Source organism: Pelobates fuscus, chromosome 4 (assembly GCF_036172605.1).
Source record: "Pelobates fuscus isolate aPelFus1 chromosome 4, aPelFus1.pri, whole genome shotgun sequence".
Taxonomy (NCBI): domain Eukaryota; kingdom Metazoa; phylum Chordata; class Amphibia; order Anura; family Pelobatidae; genus Pelobates; species Pelobates fuscus.
Genome location: NC_086320.1, coordinates 243,935,940 through 243,956,880, shown reverse-complemented (window position 1 = coordinate 243,956,880; position 20,941 = coordinate 243,935,940). Strand labels below are relative to the sequence as shown.

Below are 20,941 nucleotides of genomic sequence, written 5' to 3'. Positions count from 1 at the left end.
TGCATTAATTAGAATGACTTACCCCAGGTGATGTGCTTACTCGCCGGCGTTCACCGCTGAACACCGCGCATGCGCGCACTGCCTTGTGACCCCACGTTAACCCTCGGTCCATGCGTAGTGACGCAACGACTACGTCGCTGCCATAGCAACGTTTGTAGCCGTTGCCATGGAACCGCTGTGAAAGCAAAGATCAACAATAACAGTGCCCGATCGTGCAAAAACTATAAGTGAACAGAGAAATGAACTAAACTACATTAAAATAGTGAAAATGATGCCGTCAATTGATTAGAAGAGGGTCTTAGGTCCTAGGTACTGTTAGGATCGGGAAATAACATACTATAGCTTTTTAATTTATGAGTTTAGGGAAATGTATCTCTTAACTCTAATTCAACATATAAAGTGTAGGACTTTTATAATCCTGTCACACTTCAGCTTGGAGATTTACTCCTTTAGCTTCAAGTTATGCCCTATTTAATACTACGCATGGACCGAGGGTTAACGTGGGGTCACAAGGCAGTGCGCGCATGCGCGGTGTTCAGCGGTGAACGCCGGCGAGTAAGCACATCACCTGGGGTAAGTCATTCTAATTAATGCAATGTCCTATATATTCGAGATGTTTTCATGTAATGTTTGTATCACTTGATCCTGAGGAAGGTCCCTGTGTGGACCGAAACGTCGATCTTCTCTTTTTTTTCTACCTTCGATGGAATAAACACCATTTGAATTCATAAGTCCGTGAGTGCAGCTTGCTTTACTTCATCTAACTATATATATATATATATTAATATCACAATACAGTTAGAACGAAATAACACACATCTATATATTTTTTAATTATTTTTTTAATTTTATTTTTTTACGTATTTACATATTTTTTATATTATATATATATATAACAATAATTATATATATATATATATATTTAATCAGTATCAGTCTACGTGTAATTTGATTTTATATATATATATATATGTATATTTATATATTAATAGTAAAATGATCTTAGAATATAATAATTTTTTTTTTTACATTGATTTAATTAAATTTGATTTTATTTCCAGCAAGCAGGGCAGCCATTACAGTTAGTCCCCCTGCTGGCAATGCACCAGGCAGCCAACCCGGCCATGTGATTGTGAGGTCCTCGTAAGGACCTCACTCTCACATGGCCGGGGGGGGGGCCCCAGGACGTCGGATGTGCTGCGGGGGGCTCCCTGGGAGTCCCCCAACCGTGATCGCCGGCGACCGGGAAAGTAAAAAAAAAAAAAAAAAACGGAGGGCGTACTATTACACCCGGCGGCGTTTAGAGCCGCTTAAAATAGGGCGTAATAGTACGCCCTCCGGTCTTAAAGGGTTAAAGGACAAATATAGTGCCAAGAAAACAAACTAATTTTCCTGGCACTATGTAGTCCTTAAGTCCCCCCCACCCGCTGGGCTGAAGGGATTAAAACCCCTTCAGCCACTTACCTTATTCCAGCGCCGGGCTCGCTCAGCGGTTGTCACCTCTCCTTCCCCTCCGACGTTGGCTCCGGAGTGGAGCCGAATGCGCATGCGCAGCCAGAGATTAAAAACGCCCATGGGAAAGCATTACTCAATGCTTTCCTATGGACGTCAGCGTCTTCTCACTGTGATTTTCACAGTGAGAATAGCGGAAGCTGCCTCTAGTGGCTGTCAGGAAGACAGCCACTAGAGGCTGGATTAACCCTGCAGTGTAAACATAGCAGTTTCTCTGAAACTGCTATGTTTTCAGCTGCAGGGTTAAAACTAGAGGAAACTGGCACCCAGACCACTTAATTGAGCTGAAGTGGTCTGGGTGCCTATAGTGGTCTTTTATGGGTAAGACAAGCTTTTAAAGCTGTGTCCTTAGGAATTTAATTGTGCAGTTTCCCTCATATCTGATATCCATTTCTACTGCATATCCTAAGGTCATATGTATTAAATACAACTGTATGTAACTGCACGTAACTAACTTAATATGCTCAATTGTAGCTTGTTAACCATTTTGTTTCTTGATATTTCCTTATTATGTACATTAGCTGTATTTCCATATCTAATAAAACTTGCATTTAAGAAAATCAAAATAAGTTTTCTAAAGAATCCAACAACAAATTAAAAAAATATAATTAAAAAATAAATCAAATCCAGTCCCTGCATCTTTAACATCAAACATAGAAACATAGAAACATAGAATGTGACGGCAGATAAGAACCATTCGGCCCATCTAGTCTGCCCAGTTTTCTAAATACTTTCATTAGTCCCTGGCCTTATCTTATAGTTAGGATAGCCTTATGCCTATCCCACGCATGCTTAAACTCCTTTACTGTGTTAACCTCTACCACTTCAGCTGGAAGGCTATTCCATGCATCCACTACCCTCTCAGTAAAGTAATACTTCCTGATATTATTTTTAAACCTTTGTCCCTCTAATTTAAGACTATGTCCTCTTGTTGTGGTAGTTTTTCTTCTTTTAAATATAGTCTCCTCCTTTACTGTGTTGATTCCCTTTATGTATTTAAATGTTTCTATCATATCCCCCCTGTCTCGTCTTTCCTCCGTGCTATACATGTTAAGATCCTTTAACCTTTCCTGGTAAGTTTTAGCCTGCAATCCATGAACCAGTTTAGTAGCCCTTCTTTGAACTCTCTCTAAGGTATCAATATCCTTCTGAAGATAGGGTCTCCAGTACTGTGTACAGTACTCCAAGTGAGGTCTCACCTGTGTTCTGTACAATGGCATGAGCACTTCCCTCTTTCTACTGCTAATACCTCTCCCTATACAACCAAGCATTCTGCTAGCATTTCCTGCTGCTCTATTACATTGTCTGCCTACCTTTAAGTCATCAGAAATAATCACCCCTAAATCCCTTTCCTCAGATGTTGAGGTTAGGACTCTATCAAATATTCTGTACTCTGCCCTTGGTTTTTTACGTCCAAGATGCATTATCTTGCACTTATCCACATTAAATGTCAGTTGCCACAACTCTGACCATTTTTCTAGTTTACCTAAATCATTTTCCATTTGGCTTATCAGCTGAACATTATGCTAATGGTTCCTAGTTCCCAGTGATATATTAACTGATGCAGGGTACCCATTTATGTTTGGGAGAAAAAAATATTTTACTACCTTATTAAATTAACACATGAAAAGGCAGGAGATCTGAACAATTCACTGCCTCTTGAGTTTAGCTCCATAGAGCTAGACAACCAGGAAGAAACAGGACCTTGCCTGACTGACAGCCAGAGGATGTAACAAGTTTAATTTATAAATGTGTAAATTTTCATTGTAAAATGAGGACACAGAGTTCACATAGAAAGCACTTCAGCAAGCTGAAGTACTTTATGTGTCCCTATAATCTTACCTCACGTTTCTCTGAATATGTTATTTTATAAAGATCTTTGGATGTTCTCACAAACTTAAAGGGACTCTATAGTCACCTGAACAACTAGAGCTTAATGTAGTTGTTCAGGTGAGGTCTATAGCTCCCTGCAGGCAATCTAATGTAAACACTGTATTAAAATACGTCTGACGTGTGCAGGAGAGAAAAGGCACTGTGTGCGCGCCTTCTCTCTCCAGCCTGTCAGCAGAGGAGGGGGGCGGGCAAAGACCGCGAGCTGAGCTGTCAGTCAGCTCAGCTCGCGGCGCGCGCATGCGCGGTAGTGCGCTCCGGACTTCAGAGGGCGGCATGAATGCCGCCCTCTGAAGTATGTGCGCATGTGCGGCGAAGCCTCGCATGTGCACAAGGGAGCAATGACGCTTCCAAATGGACGAAATAGGGGGCGCGGCTTCACGAGGCTCCCGGCGCTGGAACGAGGTGAGTAAAAGACTCTGCCTGGAGAGTCCCTTTAAACACTCAAGACCCTTTGCACTCGAGAGCACTTAGCTAATTGGAAATCTTTGTGTGGAGAATATGACATCATTTTATTTTTTTCATTTTACAAAAAATGCAGATTTTAACAGAAATTTACACATTTATGAATTTACCTTGTGACACCCCACTGGCTTTTAAGCAGACAACCAGCCCTGTTACTTCCTGGTTGTTTAGCTCAGTGGAACTAAACTTAAGAGACAGCAATTGTTCAGAGCCCCGGCCATGCAAAGACACATGCCTTGCATTGAACTGCATTGGGATGTCTGTGATTGGATAGCCACAGAAGGTCTGAGCAGGATTAGAAGGGGAAGGAGTGCAAATGCAGCAGACAAGAGAACTGTACTATCTGAATTCTGTATTTAGCTATAACCCCAATAAAATGCTTAATTAAACATGCATTGATTATTGTTTTTTTCTATTTGGGCAGTGGATTGTCCCTTTGAATATTGCACTCACAAAATTAGTCCAAAGGAACAATGTTTCAATTGCAAAGTGCCACGTTTCACATCTCACAGTTCAAAGCTTCTGAACAAAACGGTTTATTTCAGAAATATATACCTGCTTTAGTAGACATTCCAACCATGTTTTTCTTCTTTTTCCAAAAGCTGATATCATTTTTGAATGCAAGGAAATCAAATAGAAGCTGAAAAAGAGAATAAAAACCTGTAAAAATCCATTGATTGACGGACAGGAAAACATCAATGCTCACGACAAATGACACGCTAGGCATTTGGTCTAGACCCCGCATGCTCCCTTGCGGTTCGACTTGTAGTGGAAAAGCTCATTTGAATAGGTTGGACCATTCTAACCCTTCCAAAACGTACCGACCCGAACCATACCGCTCAGCGGAAACGAGGCATATATAGCAGTTAATGATGTTACACTGCTTCATTAGATACATTGTATTCAACACAGTTCACCCATAATAGTGGCATTGTTTCATATGGCTTTATATTGCCTCTCATTATAGCTACTAGGGGTTAACTGTAGCTGATACAAAAAATCCTTTCTGGCTCATTTACTTCCACCCCTATCATCCTTTACCAACATCCCATCCAGTCCACTATAAAGTCTCATGTTCCCCCTTGCTTGTGACTACATAGAGCCTTTATTTGTCTATGGCTCTTTTAATGGGTTTATGTTATAGGTTTTCTTTCTAAAGATCTAATAAAATTTATCTTATTGTATGTAATCTTCTCATATATTACTCTACATTTTACAAGGAACCTTTATGTGTCAATTCTACCTCTTCCTCTGGACATTTATGTATTTCTTCTTTACTGTTAAAATTAAGGGTCACCCCCTGTTTATGTTCACTTGCACACACACCAATAGTCCTTGTGTGGGACACTGTTTTTTCTACTTGGTATGTACTACCCCAGTCATTGAGCCCCACCATTATCTACAAGGAATGGGTTAGGATGCCTATCAGTGTCAGAGGAAAACTGGGTACCCCCAAACAAGATGTTCAAAGAAATATTCCCAGATAAAACAATGGTAGGTGTTTGTGAGCCAGTGAACTATTTTAGCATCTTTATGCTGGATGACATATTTGTGCTGACGTAGAAATTAAAACATTTTGGGCTCAATCCGTAGTAATGGTTACTGTGAAAAATCAAAAGTATCAGGTCCTACTAAAACAAGCACCAAATCCTAGCTCTCTTTTCCACGGATTATGAAGAGGGATATCTACAAGCAAATGCTGCAATTACTCATTTTTTTTTTTTTTTTAATTCTTTATTTTTGGTGCATTAGAGTTGACAAGCAGACCTGTGGTGCCACGACAGCAGACACAGGCGAGATAATGCATACACAGTCATGACAATATACAATTGCACATTTTTTGTTATGTAACAGAGTGCATTGCGAGTAAACATTGCAAGTAAAATTACTATCTGCAATTGTGGGACATATTAATAACACGTGTCTAAGATGCAGATTATATGCGTTGCCGATAAAATAATATCACGCATTAGTAGTATAGATGCACTTTACAGGTTGTTATTTCAAGCTAGGGCAATGCGAGTTGTCGATTGCTGGCCACTGGAATACAAGCTAAGCTGTGGTTCATGAGAGTGATAGTAGACAGGCTGAACCCCAGTAGCCAGCGTCTGCTATTCATAATCCACTGAGATTCCCCTGGCCCATACTGCTCATAATAAAACATGCAAGGGCAAGTGGGTATGTCAGTCGATGCATAGGCTTGCTTTAAAATTAATTACTCGAGCTTTTCCAAAGGGCACATCAAACAGGACCAGTCTTGGATTGCATATCAAATAGGCAGAATATCATAGGAGTGCTTAAATTAATGTAACTTAAGTGGGCAACAGGCCTAACCAAAACATAATACTTATGAGCATTTCGGGTGACGGTGGAAAGTAGCATTTAAGTCCAGTTGCTTGATTCATCGTGCACCAGGAGAAGCCTTGCTGTCAACCGATCCCCGTGTGTGGCAGTCCCTTCAGACTGTGTGGCAGTCCGTGCCATGTTTTATCGGGCGCTTTTATGGGTCCCACATCCGTTTGCATATCGGGTCAAAAACACAAGCTAGATTCCCTCAAATCAACATTTACATACGAATGGAGATCAGACTCGCTCAAATTTCTGGGCGTGGCCTTGACAGCACAACCAGCAGCTCTCTAGAAGGCCAACTATGGGACCCTACTTAACGATATAAAAACTCATAAAAGGTTGGCAGGGAAATTACATTTCATGGACAGGCAGGATAGTGGCGATTAAAATGCTAATCATCCTGAAATTCCAATACCTATTTGAACACTACCAATCAAACTCCCCACTCACTACCTTAACGAGGCCCAAAAACTAATTAACACCTTTATCTGGAATAACACCAAACCTAGAATAGCGAAAACCACCCTATACAGGCCCTTCTCACAATGGGAAATGGGACTACCAGACATTACAAACTACTATAGAGCAGCTACAATCAGTCCAATACTGTTGGCACGCGTTCACCCTAAAACCCCACAATGGGTTCTTATTGAAACAGCCTACACCAATGATATTCCTATAACAGCACTTGCTTGGATGTCTAGGAAGTTAAGACCGAAACATAAGGATATGCTCCATACCACTAAACTCACATTACACTTATGGAACAAATTCAAAGACAAGCACGCTCTAACCGAGGGATTACAAACTATGGCACAGTCACGGTGAGACACACCTTTATCACATTGTCCAAGGGACTAGTCTAAAGAGCTTTAAGAAAATCCGGAAACAATATGGGCTGTTGAATATGGCAACATTTTCCTACACGCAAATGCTGTCAATCTTACAATATTGTAAATGGTCTACAGCTGATGGACGTAGAAAAGATATGCCTCAGATTACAGCCTAACACTAAATTGATTTCTATTATATATATATAAAAAATTTTGCCAAAACAAACTCTAAGCAATTTACCTTTGTCAAAGCATGGGAGCGTGAACTGGGCATTTCCCTTCAGGAAAGTCAGTGGCAGAAAATACTCTTAGCACACAAAAATCTTTCCTTGTGTACATCCTATACGGAGTTCGCAAGGAAAATCTTGTACAGATGGTACTTAGTATGAAACTTAGTACCCCTGGCCTGTTGGAAAACTGTTGGAGTTGCCTATCTGGACCAGGAACAATGACCCATGTCTAGTGGTCATGTTAACGCATAGCCACATTTTGGGAAGATATAGAACAACTCATCCATGAGTGCTCTTGTATACTTCTACCGAGACTATATGAAATGTATCTATTACATCTCCTCCCAAAGGGACTATCGAAAGACCGCAAATACCTCATTTATCACATACTAACTAGGGCCTTGACGATGCTCAGCAGATCTTGGCAAACGACAAATGTACCTACAGTTGCACAATGTGTCCAAACTTTAGAAATCACAAAACATAAAGAAACTATGGCTAGGAAACATTTACCCCTTCAAAAATAGGTGGCATCAGCTTGGCCAGTATGGGAATCATATCTAAGAACTCTCCATGCCACAACACCGCCACATAGGCTGAATCCCGAGAGTACCCAAGTTTTGCAAAATATTATTAACACGGTGCATATGCTGCCAACATACCCATCCCCACCAGCTCCTGGATGGGGCAACTATTGAGTTCAACAACCTTGGAAGCCACATGAACCTCCTCTGAATCAACCATACGTTTCCGACAGCTGTAACCATGAACTGACCATGAGATCTGAATCAATAGAAGGCTACGCCACCCAGTGCACGATTGGGCTAGGTAGTAACATCTGATCCTTTGCCCCATTGACAATCAGAAAGGTACAACTATCTATTTTGCCAACGATATAGACACATTATTAACCTAAAATGATGTTACATATACTTACTTCCCACCCTCCCCCCAATTCCTCCTCCTTCTCTTACCCATCCCCCCAACCTACCCCCCCCCCCTACCCAGTTCATACTTTTATAGTATAAAAGTCACAACTTTGTTACTTGTATGTATAATAAGGAAAAGCTGGTGTAATATATATGCAGCAAATGAATAGATAAACCACATGTTAAAAAATGTTATATAAGGCATTTTATTTGTCGTATGCTGCTATTACCAACTATGTACCTTGTTTACAACAATGTACACCTGCAATAAAAATTTCAATAAAAAATTTGTAAAAAAAAAAAAATACAAAAGAAAAAATAAACACTAAAACAGTGCAGTATTCTTCAGAAACAAAAAATCCAATACAAGTTATAAGCATGACAATTAAGATTATTACTTACATGGAATGCTGCAACAAAAAATGTAAGGGCTAGGAAATACAGGTTGGTGTCAACAAAGATTCCTTTGACTTCATCTGCATCTTTCTCTGAAAAACCTGGTACAAATCAAATATAGAATTATTAAAATGAACTTAAAAATAAAGTTATTTACTAGTTAATGGTCATCTTTGTACAAGATAGTGTGTGTGTGTGTGTGTGTGTATATATATATATATATATATATATATATACCCATTGTACAGCACTACGGAATATGATGGTGCTATATAAATAATAATACACCTTTATGAGTTCTATGGTTTTACATATCAAAAGATAACTAATTAGATAAATACTTATCTATTCCTTATCCCTGTGTTAACATATGACATATTACACCGTAACATGATTTATTTAACAAAAATAAAGCCAAAATAGAGAAGTCACGTGTGAAAAGCTAAGAAGACCTTATAATTCAATATCTTGCAGAGCCAGCTTTAGTAGCAATAATTTTAAGTAATCATTTTCTATATGACTTTCTCAGTCACTTACATTGATCTGGAGGAATTTTGGCCACTCATGTTTCAGTCCATTGAAGTTTGCTGGCATTTGTTTAAGCACAGCTCTCTTAATGTCCTGCCACAGCATATCAAGCAGGTTGAGGTCTGGCCTTTGAGTAGGCCATTGCAACACCTGGTTTATTTTCTTTTTCAGCCATTCTGTTGTATATTTGCTAGTGTTATATAGTTACATATTATGTTTATGCAAGTGTGCATCTAGTTGCTGTTTACACATCTGTACAGACTCTGATAAAATCACTTATTCAGGCAAAGAATTTCACATCCTTACTGTTCTTAAGGTAAAAAACAAAACAAAAAAAACTTTCCTTTGCCTTAGACTAAATATTCTTTCTTCCAGTCTAAACGCATGACTGTGTGCCCTGTGTATTGTCCTGCTTAAGAAAAGATTTCCAGACAATGCTTTGTATTGACCACAGACATATTTGTATAATATTATCATATCCCCTCTGAGGTGCAATTTTTCTAAACTAAAGAGGTTTACATTTTTTAACCTTACTTCATAACTAAAATGTTCCATTCCTGGTTTTAATTTTATAGCCTGACTCTGCACTTTTTCTAGTGCTATAATATCCTTCTTTAGAACAGGAATCAAAAATTGCACAGCATATTCAAGATTTGGTCTTACCAGTGATTTATAGAGGCAAAATTATATTTTCATCCCGAGAATTAAAGCCCTTTATAATACATGACAATATCTTACTGGTCTTATCCACTGCTGATTGACATTGCCTAGTTTGTGGTCTTTAACACAGTAAAGTAGTTTAAGCATTTGTGGGATAGGCATAAGGCTATCTTAACTATAAGATAAGGCTAGGGACTAATGAAAGTATTTAGAAAATCGGGCAGACTAGATGGGCCGAATGGTTCTTATCTGCCGTCACATTCTATGTTTCTCATTCCAAGATATATATAAATTTAATCAATACCATTCTATGTGTATTTTGATATTAATATATATTAAAACACACTGACAGTGTATGTGTATGTATGTGTAAGTGTATATACACTGCTCAAAACAAAAACAAAAAAGGAACACAAAAATAACATCCTAGATCTGAATTAAATATTCTTCTGAAATACCGTATTTATCGGCGTATAACACGCACAGGCGTATAACACGCACCTCATTTTTAGAAAGAAATTCCAGGAAATTTCCCCCCTCATCCCATAGTATTCCCCCCCCTCATCCCATAGTATTCCCCCCTCATCCCATAGTATTCTCCCCCCTTTCCATAGTATTCTCCCCCCTCCCATAGTATTCCCCCCCTCCTCCCATAGTATTCTCCCCCCTCCCCTCCCATAGTATTCTCCCCCCCTCCCCTCCCATAGTATATAGTATTCTCCCCCCTCCCCTCCCATAGTATTCTCCCCCCCCTCCCCTCGTATTCTCCCCCCCCCTCCCCTCCCATAGTATTCTCCCCCCCTCCCCTCCCATAGTATTCTCCCCCCCTCCCCTCCCATAGTATTCTCCCCCCCTCCCCTCCCATAGTATTCTCCCCTCTCCCCTCCCATAGTATTCTCCCCCCTCCCCTCCCATAGTGTACTTTCCTCCCCCTCCCCTCCCATAGTGTACTTTCCTCCTCCTCCCCTCCCATAGTGTACTTCCCCTCCTCCCCTCCCATAGTGTACTTTCCTCCCCTCCCCTCCCATAGTGTACTTTCCTCCCCCTCCCCTCCCATAGTGTACTTTCCTCCCCCTCCCCTCCCATAGTGTACTTTCCTCCCCCTCCCCTCCCCTCCCATAGTGTACTTTCCTCCCCCTCCCCTCCCATAGTGTACTTTCCTCCCCCTCCCCTCCCATAGTGTACTTTCCTCCCCCTCCCCTCCCCTCCCCTCCCATAGTGTACTTTCCTCCCCTCCCATAATTACTTACCTGTCCTGAAGCGTGGGCCGGCTTCACACCGTGCACCGCGGAACAGGAACTTTAATTTAAGGTTCCGGTTTCCGGCGGGACTGAAAGGAAGTGTGCACACTATTGTGCACACTTCCTTTCAGTCCCGCCGGAAACCGGAACCTTAAATTAAAGTTCCTGTACCGCGGTGCGCGCTGTGAAGCCGGCCCACGCTTCAGGACAGGTAAGTAATTATGGGATATCGGCGTATAACACGCACCCACGATTTTTCCCCTATTTTCAGGGGAAAAAAGTGCGTGTTATACGCCGATAAATACGGTACTATGTTCTTTACATAGTTGAATGTGCTGACAACAAAATCACACAAAAATTAAAAAATGGAAATCAAATTGTTCAACCTATGGAGGTCTGGATTTGGAGTCACACTCAAAAGTAAAGTGGATAAATACACTACAGGCTGATCCAACTTGTAATGTCCTTAAAACAAGTCAAAATGAGGCTCAGTAGTGTGTGTGTGGCCTCCATGTACCTGCATGACCTCCCTACAACGCCTGTGCATCCTGATGAGGTGGCGGATGGTCTCCTGAGGGATCTCCTCCCAGACCTGGACTAAAGCATCTGCCAAATCCTGGACAGTCTGTGGTGCAACGTGACGTTGGTGGATGGAGCGAGACATGATGTCCTAGATGTGCTCAATTGGATTCAGGTCTGGGGAACTAGCGGGCCAGTCCTTAGCATCAATGCCTTCGTCTTGCAGGAACTGCTGACGCACTCCAGGCACATGAGGTCTAGCATTGTCTTGCATTAGGAGGAACCCAGGGCCAATCGCAACAGCATATGTTCTCACAAGGGGTCTGAGGATCTCATCTCGGTACCTAATGGCAGTCAGGCTACCTCTGGCGAGCACATGGAGGGCTGTGCGGCCCCCCAAAGAAATGCCACCCCACACCATTAGTGACTCACTGCCAAACCGGTCATGCTGGAGGATGTTGCAGGCAGCAAAACATTCTCCACGGGTCTCCAGACTCTGTCACGTCTGTCACATGTGCTCAGTGTGAACCTGCTTTCATCTGTGAAGAGCACAGGGCGCCAGTGGCGAATTTGCCAATCTTGGTGTTCTCTGGCAAATGCCAAACGTCCTGCACGGTGTTGGGCTGTAAGCAGAACCTCCACCTGTGGAGGTCGGGCCCTCATGGAGTCTGTTTCTGCCTGTTTGAGCAGACACATGCACATTTGTGGCCTGCTGGAGGTCATTTTGCAGGGCTCTGGCAGTGCTCATCCTGTTCCTCCTTGCACAAAGACAGAGGTAGTGGTCCTGCTGCTGGGTTGTTGCCCTCCTACAGCTTCCGCCACGTCTCCTAATGTACTGGCCTGTCTCCTGGTAGCGCCTCCATGCTCTGGACACTACGCTAACAGACACAGCAAACCTTCTTGCCACAGCTCGTATTGATGTGCCATCCTGGATGAGCTGCACTACCTGAGCCACTTGTGTGGGTTGTAGACTCCGTCTCATGCTACCACTAGAGTGAAAGCACTGTCAGCATTCAAAAGTGACCAAAACATCAGCCAGGAAGCATAGGAACTGAGAAGTGGACTGTGGTCACCACCTGCAGAACCACTCCTTTATTGGGGGGTGTCTTGCTAATTGCCTATAATTTCCACCTGTTGTCTATCCCATTTGCACAACAGCATGTGAAATTGATTGTCACTCAGTGTTGCTTCCTAAGTGGACAGTTTGATTTCACAGAAGTGTGATTGACTTGGAGTTACATTGTGTTGTTTAACCCCTTCAGGACGGAGTCAATAGTACACGTTCTGATCAAAACAAAACGTAAACAAAAACTGGAATTTGCGCTATATGTCTGTTCAACCGTAATTCACCGCTGTCACATTAAGTGCACCCACACTTATTATATATCATTTTGTTAAGGAGAAACATGGCTTTAATTTATCATTAACTATTCATATATGGAACATAATTTATTATGAATGAAATGTAACAAAATTTGAGAAAATAAGATTTTTTTTTTTTAATTTGTATTTCCGTCTGACATTTTAGCTGTGAATGTCATAATACTGTTTTACAGCAAACAAATGCACATATTTGTAATCAGCGATGTCTCACGAGTACAACAGTACCCTCCATTAACAGGTTTTATGGTGTTTTGGAAAGTTACAGGGTCAAATATAGAACGTTCCATTTTCAAATTGAAATTTGCCAGATTAGTAATGTTACCTTTGAGACGGTGTGGTAGCCCAGGAATGAGAATTACCCCCATAATGGCATACCATTTAAAAAGTAGACAACCCAAGGTATTGAAAGTCGGGTATGTTTAGTCTTTTTTTAGTAGCCACTTAGTCACAAACACTGGCCAAAGTTAGCGTTCATATTTGTTTTTGTGCGAAAAAAGCAAAAAACTAATATTTGGCCAGTGTTTGTGACTAAGTGGCTACTAAGAAAGACTGGACATGCCCCACTTGCAATACCTCGGGTTGTCTACTTTTGCAAATGGTATGTCATCATGGGGGTAATTCTCATTCCTGGGCTACCATACGCTCTCAAAGGCAACATAACCAATCTGGCAAATTTCAATGACAAAAAAATTAAATGCAAGCCTTACATGTGACTAACTTTCAAAACACCATAAAACCTGTACATGGGGGGTACTGTTATTCTCGGGAGACTTCACTCAACACAAATATTAGTGTTTTAAAACAGTAAAACATATTACAACAATAATATAGTCCATAAAAGTGCAGTTCGTTTGTAAAAATTTGCAAAAAACTTCACTTTTACTTAAAATATCATTGTTGTAATACCATTTACCAGTTTGAAATACTAATATTTGAGTTCAAATGCAAAAGAACAAAAAATAAGCGCTCTATTCTCGGGGGTGAGCAGCAGTTCACCAACAAGGTGTTCCCTCAACCTTGTGATAAATGGACAGATAAAGTAGAAAGGTGAACAGCGCTAAAACTTAGAAAATGTACATACGTTTAGTAGAGATACTGGCCAATGAAGTAACTTGAAAAAAAGAGAACAGAAATACAATAATGGTACAGTATGTATGAATAATATAATTCAGTAAAACAGAGGTGTTGTATTCACACTCACACTTTAAAGAGCTATATCAGCTCGGTGTTAAGAGCCTGGATAATCCTACTTACATATACTAGAGCAACGACCTGCTCTAGTTTGAAGAGTTTCAGGTGGAACAATCCCCACCTTGGGATATAATGGACCCAGGTATAGCAGCAAAAGCAGTATTAAATAGGAAGGAGGACAAGATAAATGACTGGATATGTTAAAAATATATATACTTTAATACAATTAGTAAAAAGTGAATAACAAACTATAAAACCAGTCCTATAAAAAAGTCCAAAGTTCTTCCTCACTTGACGCGTTTCGCCGAAGCTTTTTCAAAAGTGAATGCTTGCTGCTTGGGGTCCTTGAGATTATATACCTCCTCTGATGATATAGAGATCAGAGGTGTAAAATGACACAATACTACATCGAATAAGATAATAACTTGAATAATTACAGATATGGGCATACATAAAGTATATAAGTAACATAGAAAATATAATTATTAATTGCTTGGTAGTGTCTTAAACGGAACTGTTCCGGACGCCATTTTGGATGTGGGCTAGTAACAAGAATTGAGCTCAGAGGTTGCTATATCAAAAGAAGCATACTTTTAATGTAAAATAAACTAAGGGGAATAAAACATACAGTATAAAAGGATGTAAAAGAATTTATAAGCATCCTTATTAGAAATGGATTATAAAAATGAATTTAAAAAAATGGATTATAAGAAAATGAATTCTAAAAAATGAACCAAGTCGAATTCTATATTAAGCCCATTTGGGTGGAGGGTATCTAAGCGATAGACCCACTCCATTTCTAGCTTCCCTATGTTTCTAATGATATCGCCCCCTCTCCAATGTGGTTTATATTTAGCACACAAAGACCCCATCAACCCACCCGGAAGGCCCATTGTCTCTGGCATAGATTCAATCCTGGCAAACCTTTCAGAATATATTGACATTATGCTCCAGCCATATGTGAAATTAAGCAAATCTTACTTAAAAGACACCATAGATCTCCTGAATATACTAAAAAATATCACCTGGAAAGAAAATTACATTCTTATCACTAGTGATGTAAAATCACTATACACAATTATCCCACATGTAAAAGGGATCTCAGCGGTTAAATCAATTTTAGAAAAATACAAAGATATGGACTCCGCTCAAATGTAATTTATTTTAAAGGGTATTGATCTTATTTTACACCACAATTACTTTTGGTTTGCAGATGCCTTTTATCTCCAGATAACAGGGACAGCCATGGGGACCAGGTTTGCGCCCAGCTATGCCAACCTATTCATGACGGAATGGGAAAACAGATGGATATGGGAGGGGCATGACTGGTGTGCAAACCTGGTCTCATATCATCGCTACATTGATGATCTCCTTTTTATATGGGAAGGTACCATGTCCTCGGCGGAATCCTTCATGAATTATTTAAATCAGAACAATGAAGGCATCATTTTAACTTCAAATTTGAGTAAACAAACAGTTACCTTTTTAGATTTAGAACTTTATATTAAAGAGAACACACTTTGCACAAAAACACATTTTAAGGAAGTACATACTAACACTTTTATCAGCTACGACAGTTGACACAACCCCATATGGCTTAATGGAATACCCAAAAGCCAATTCCTTAGACTGAAAAGAAACTGCTCAGAAGCATCAGTATTCCACACTCAAGCAACAAACATGAAACAAAAGTTCATACAAAAAGGCTACAACCCCAAAACAATAGACAAAACCATAATATCAATAGACGAGACAAAGAGAGAATCACTATTACTCCAGAAACCACCTAAGGATCCCCAGACTAACAGATTTACTCTCCCCTGATATTTGACTATAATAACAAAAACAAACATATCAAAAAAATTATTAACAAAAATTGGCATTTACTCAAAGAGGATCCAATATTAAGCAAAGCCCTACCAGATAAACCCACCATAATATATAGAGGTGCACCTAATCTAAAACTACAACTTACCAAAAATTTCACCAGGAATCAAAACATACAAAAAAAAATATTTTTTTAACTATCAACAAGGTTTTTTTTAGATGCAATACTTGTATATCATGTAGAAAAACACACACAATGGAAAAATGTACATCAGAGTTTAAGTCTAACAGAAACAAAAAACTTTTTTAATATTAATGACATTTTAACATGTAGTAGCAATAATGTAATCTACATGTTAGAGTGCCCATGTGGACTACAATATGTCGGCAGAACAATAAGGCCCTTGAAAGTAAGAATTAGTGAACACTGCCGGAATATTGAAAAAGGTTACAAAAATCATTCTGTATCTGCACACTTTTTACAGCACAACAAAGACCCTAGCCCAGGGGTAGGCAACCTACGGCACTAGTGCCATGCACGGCACTCGAGGTGTCTTTGCACGGCACTCAAGGCTGCTAGAGCCAAACAGGGTCTGGCCTATCAGGAGTCTCAGTGAAACTTCAGATATCTGCTAATACAAAGAGGTAGTGAAGGACAATCCTCAATTTATGCATTGCAGCACAGATCACTTCCTCCCAGCACTTGTGAATGGGAATCCACACTGTAGTAGAGCAGACCACAGCTGATGTTGCAGCTCCTGTCCTTGACCTGTACCTGCCCAAGCTGGTCCCCAGTGGAACCCAGGGAAGCCACCCACACTGCTAGATATACACAGACCTGCAGAATAAGCCTCCCCTCATACAAATAATATGAACAGCCCACACCCAAACATACACACAATCCCCAGAAACGCAACACCACTAACCATTACATACATGCAGCCTCTCACATGCAAAACCCTAAACAGCCCCCATACACTACCTAACACACAATGTGACATATCCACCCACAATTCCACAAGCAGCCCTCATACACAGCCCACATTCATATGTATCATACACGATACCATAAACTACTAATGGACATATTCAATATAATAGCTCATATACGCACAAATACAACGATACAAAGCAATTACAGTATATATATATATATATATATATAACACAAGCAGAATACGGCAGCACACACACCTCAATTTAAAAAAATAGGATCGGCAGGGCCGTTTGAAGGAATTTGGGGGCCCCAACAAAATGGACATTACTCCCCCCCCCCCTTTATGTTCTCACCTCCCCTTCCATGTAGCGTGGCCGAGCTCAGGGTGCACTTCCTGTCAGCCGGCCGGGAACAGGAAACTGAATCTCCTGTACCACATGGTACCCGGACAGACTGACAGGAGGAAGAAGAGCTCGGCCACGCTACAGGGAAGGGGAGGTGACGAGAGAGGCAGTGCTGCAGCCGCCTGAGGCTCTCTATAGAGCACTCAGGCGGCTGCAGCCTTATAGGAAGCGCCAGCCCTGCTTGGGGGCCCAGGCCAGCTCGTGGCCCCAAGCAATTGCTAGGTTAGCTTGCCTGGTAGCGACGGGCCTGAGGATCGGCATGCTACGGGACATCACAATCCTATATCGGCACAGTGCTGCTAAAAGGTTGCCTACCCATGCCCTAGCCTATTAAAATTCTTGGGCATTGCTAAATATAAACCACATTGGAGAGGGGGCGATATCATTAGAAACATAGGGAAGCTAGAAATGGAGTGGGTCTATCGCTTAGATACCCTCCACCCAAATGGGCTTAATATAGAATTCGACTTGGTTCATTTTTTAGAATTCATTTTCTTATAATCCATTTTTTTAAATTCATTTTTATAATCCATTTCTAATAAGGATGCTTATAAATTATTTTACATCCTTTTATACTGTATGTTTTATTCCCCTTAGTTGTATATACATGTTTCTTTTACATTTAAAGTATGCTCCTTTTGATATAGCAACCTCTGAGCTCAATTCTTGTTACTAGCCCACATCCAAAATGGCGGCCGGAACAGTTCCGTTTAAGACACTACCAAGCAATTAATAATTATATTTTCTATGTTACCTATATACTTTATGTATGCCCATATCTGTAATTATTCAAGTTATTATCTGATTCAATGTATTATTGTGTCATTTTACACCTCTGATCTCTATTTCGAACTTTCCCACAAATCGCCCACACTCAAAATGGCGTCCGGAGAACTTCCGCCTATGCTACCTTGCCGAAAACCGGAAATGACGAAATATACACAGCGGAATCGATTTACATCATCAGAGGAGGGGTATAATCTCAAGGACCCCAAGCAGCAAGCATTCACTTTTGAAAAAGCTTCGGCGAAACGCGTCAAGTGAGGAAGAACTTTGGACTTTTTTATAGGACTGGTTTTATAGTTTGTTATTCACTTTTTACTAATTGTATTAAAGTATATATATTTTTAACATATCCAGTCATTTATCTTGTCCTCCTTCCTATTTAATACTGCTTTTGCTGCTATACCTGGGTCCATTATATCCCAAGGTGGGGATTGTTCCACCTGAAACTCTTCAAACTAGAGCAGGTCGTTGCTCTAGTATATGTAAGTAGGATTATCCACTTTACTGTACTATTTTACATTTACATACTATACCATGTGGCGTATTCTACTTCTGTTTTTCATGTAACGAAAATTTACACCTATACATTCACCAACGGTTCGGAACCTCAAGAAATCCATAGACGGGGATTATTCCATCCAGGCTCTTAACACCGAGCTGATATAGCTCTTTAAAGTGTGAGTGTGAATACAAAACCTCTGTTTTACTGAATTATATTGTTCATACATACTGTACCATTATTGTATTTCTGTTCTCTTTTTTTCAAGTTACTTCATTGGCCAGTATCTCTACTAAACGTATGTACATTTTCTAATATTTGAGTTCAGCAAAGTCTCCCAAGTAAAACAGTACCCCCTATGTACAGGTTTTATGGTGTCTTGGAGAGTTACAGGGTCAAATTTAGTGATTGCGAATTAAATTCTCTGCACTTTCTCCCTGTGTTGCCAGGTATGTCAATCAAATTTTAATTAATCAAATCACATATTTATGTTAAAAAGATTATTTAAATATGCACGTAGAATTTTAATATATATGCATTCATAGGTATTTAAATTCTACGTGTATACTAATGTAATCTTTTATGTAAATTTGTATTTATCTATATATATTATATATATATATTTTTGCGGTTATTTGTATTTTATATATAGATAGATATATGTAGAATCTCATTCTAAATGTATTTTGTTATATATATATATATATATATATATATTTGAACAAATACAAACAATCACCCGTAAACAAAGTGATTTGTGTAAATAATAAAATTATTATTATTATTTGATTGATTGTATTTGTTCAAATCTTTGTTGTATTCCCAGTATTGTAATACATATCCATATTGTGCTTTAAATTACGTATAATGGCAGATAGCAGTAGCTATTTACAAAGGAGACAAAAAGCAAGATCACAAAAGATTGAGTCAATGTTTAAGAATGTAGCTAAACCAAAACATGCAGAAGGATTAGAGGATTTTTTTAAACAAAAAGAGAAATTGTTTAATTTGGAAACTAAAAAATGGTGGGAAATTGCTTTTCTGGAGAGTTATCTAAGGGAAGATCTCATTCCAAGGGGACTCCGTATAGATAAGACTCCAGCTTTTGGTTTAGATAATGATGAATTTTTGAATAAGTGGGATCATATCTTGTTTAATTGTTCTTGCCAATTAATGACATTACTATTGTTTTTTTCCAAAACAAGTAAGTTAAAGGCCGAAGAGGACTTGGAAATTTTAGACAAGATAGAGGTTGGGAATAGGGAGGACTCAGAATTTAAAGAGAGAGAGGAAATCATGTTTAAAAGACTAAAATATTTAGATGAAAAAATCTCAGACACTAAAAATAATAAATATCTAAGGGACAAAGAGGATATGACACATAATATCTTCTCCACTAAAAATAGGGTTACTCGCAGGAGATGAGGAAGATCTAACGCCAAAAGAAAATTCACTAGAACTTCATCAAGAAATTTTAGGAAGAGAACCCCAGAGTGGGAAAGGAAATCACCATATAATTATGGGAAAAGAATCCCATCAATTCACTCTAGATACTGTATCCAACTGATGTATCCAAAAAGCCTCTCTTTGAAGTAACATTTTACCTCTATCACCCCCTCTACGGGGGGGAGGGATGTGATCTATACCCATAAACTTTAAAGCTGACAACGGGTGTTTTTTGTGCCATCAGATCGAAACACCTTGCTACATGCTAGTAGTGCACATCCTCAGTCTTTGAAAATGCCGATTCCGAAGGCACAGTTTCAGAGAGTGATACGCAACAACTCTGACACAAACATGGCTGAAGCACAATTGAAAAGCATGACTCAGAAGTTTTTGGAGAGGGGCTATAAATTACAGGTCTTAGAAGATGCACTGTCGAAAGCCATAATAGCTCCGGAGTACCCAAAGATGGATTCTGTGCAGAAAATAGTATTCCCGAAGACATTTCACAACTCGTCTAATCAAGTAGCTGCTATTGTGAAGGACAATTGGAAGATGATTCCTGCAGATGACACTTTGCCAAAAATTTTCAAAGAGAATCCTCTAATTTGTTATAAGAGGAACAAGAACTTAAAAGACTTGTTGGTACATACAGATCCTGTGAATAGCTACTCTGGGACAGTCAAACAGAATATACGAGGGAGTGTACGATGCTTGGGGTTTGTGACTTGTGGGCACATGATTGCGTCAAAGAAATTCAATCATACACACTAATAGATTATATGATATAAAACACACCATCACTTGTAAAACCCCCTATGTAGTGTATAAGCTGACATGTCCATGCGGGTTACACTATGTGGGTAAAACAGAGACGCAACTATGTGAAAGAATTAGGGGTCACCGCTCAAGTATTAGA

At 39.7% G+C, this 20,941-nt stretch overlaps 1 protein-coding gene across 2 annotated transcripts in view; it reads right to left on the bottom strand.

Moving 5' to 3' along the window:
* CLPTM1L (CLPTM1 like) overlaps positions 1–20,941 on the bottom strand; it is a 469,239-nt gene that overhangs the window by 252,346 nt on the left and 195,952 nt on the right. For both annotated transcript variants that reach the window (XM_063452024.1, XM_063452023.1), the window contains exons 8-9: positions 8,611–8,705; positions 4,423–4,507 (exon numbers count right to left, since the gene is read on the bottom strand). In XM_063452024.1, the coding sequence (XP_063308094.1) occupies positions 4,423–4,507; positions 8,611–8,705 (180 nt within the window). The remainder of the gene's footprint in view (positions 1–4,422; positions 4,508–8,610; positions 8,706–20,941) is intronic.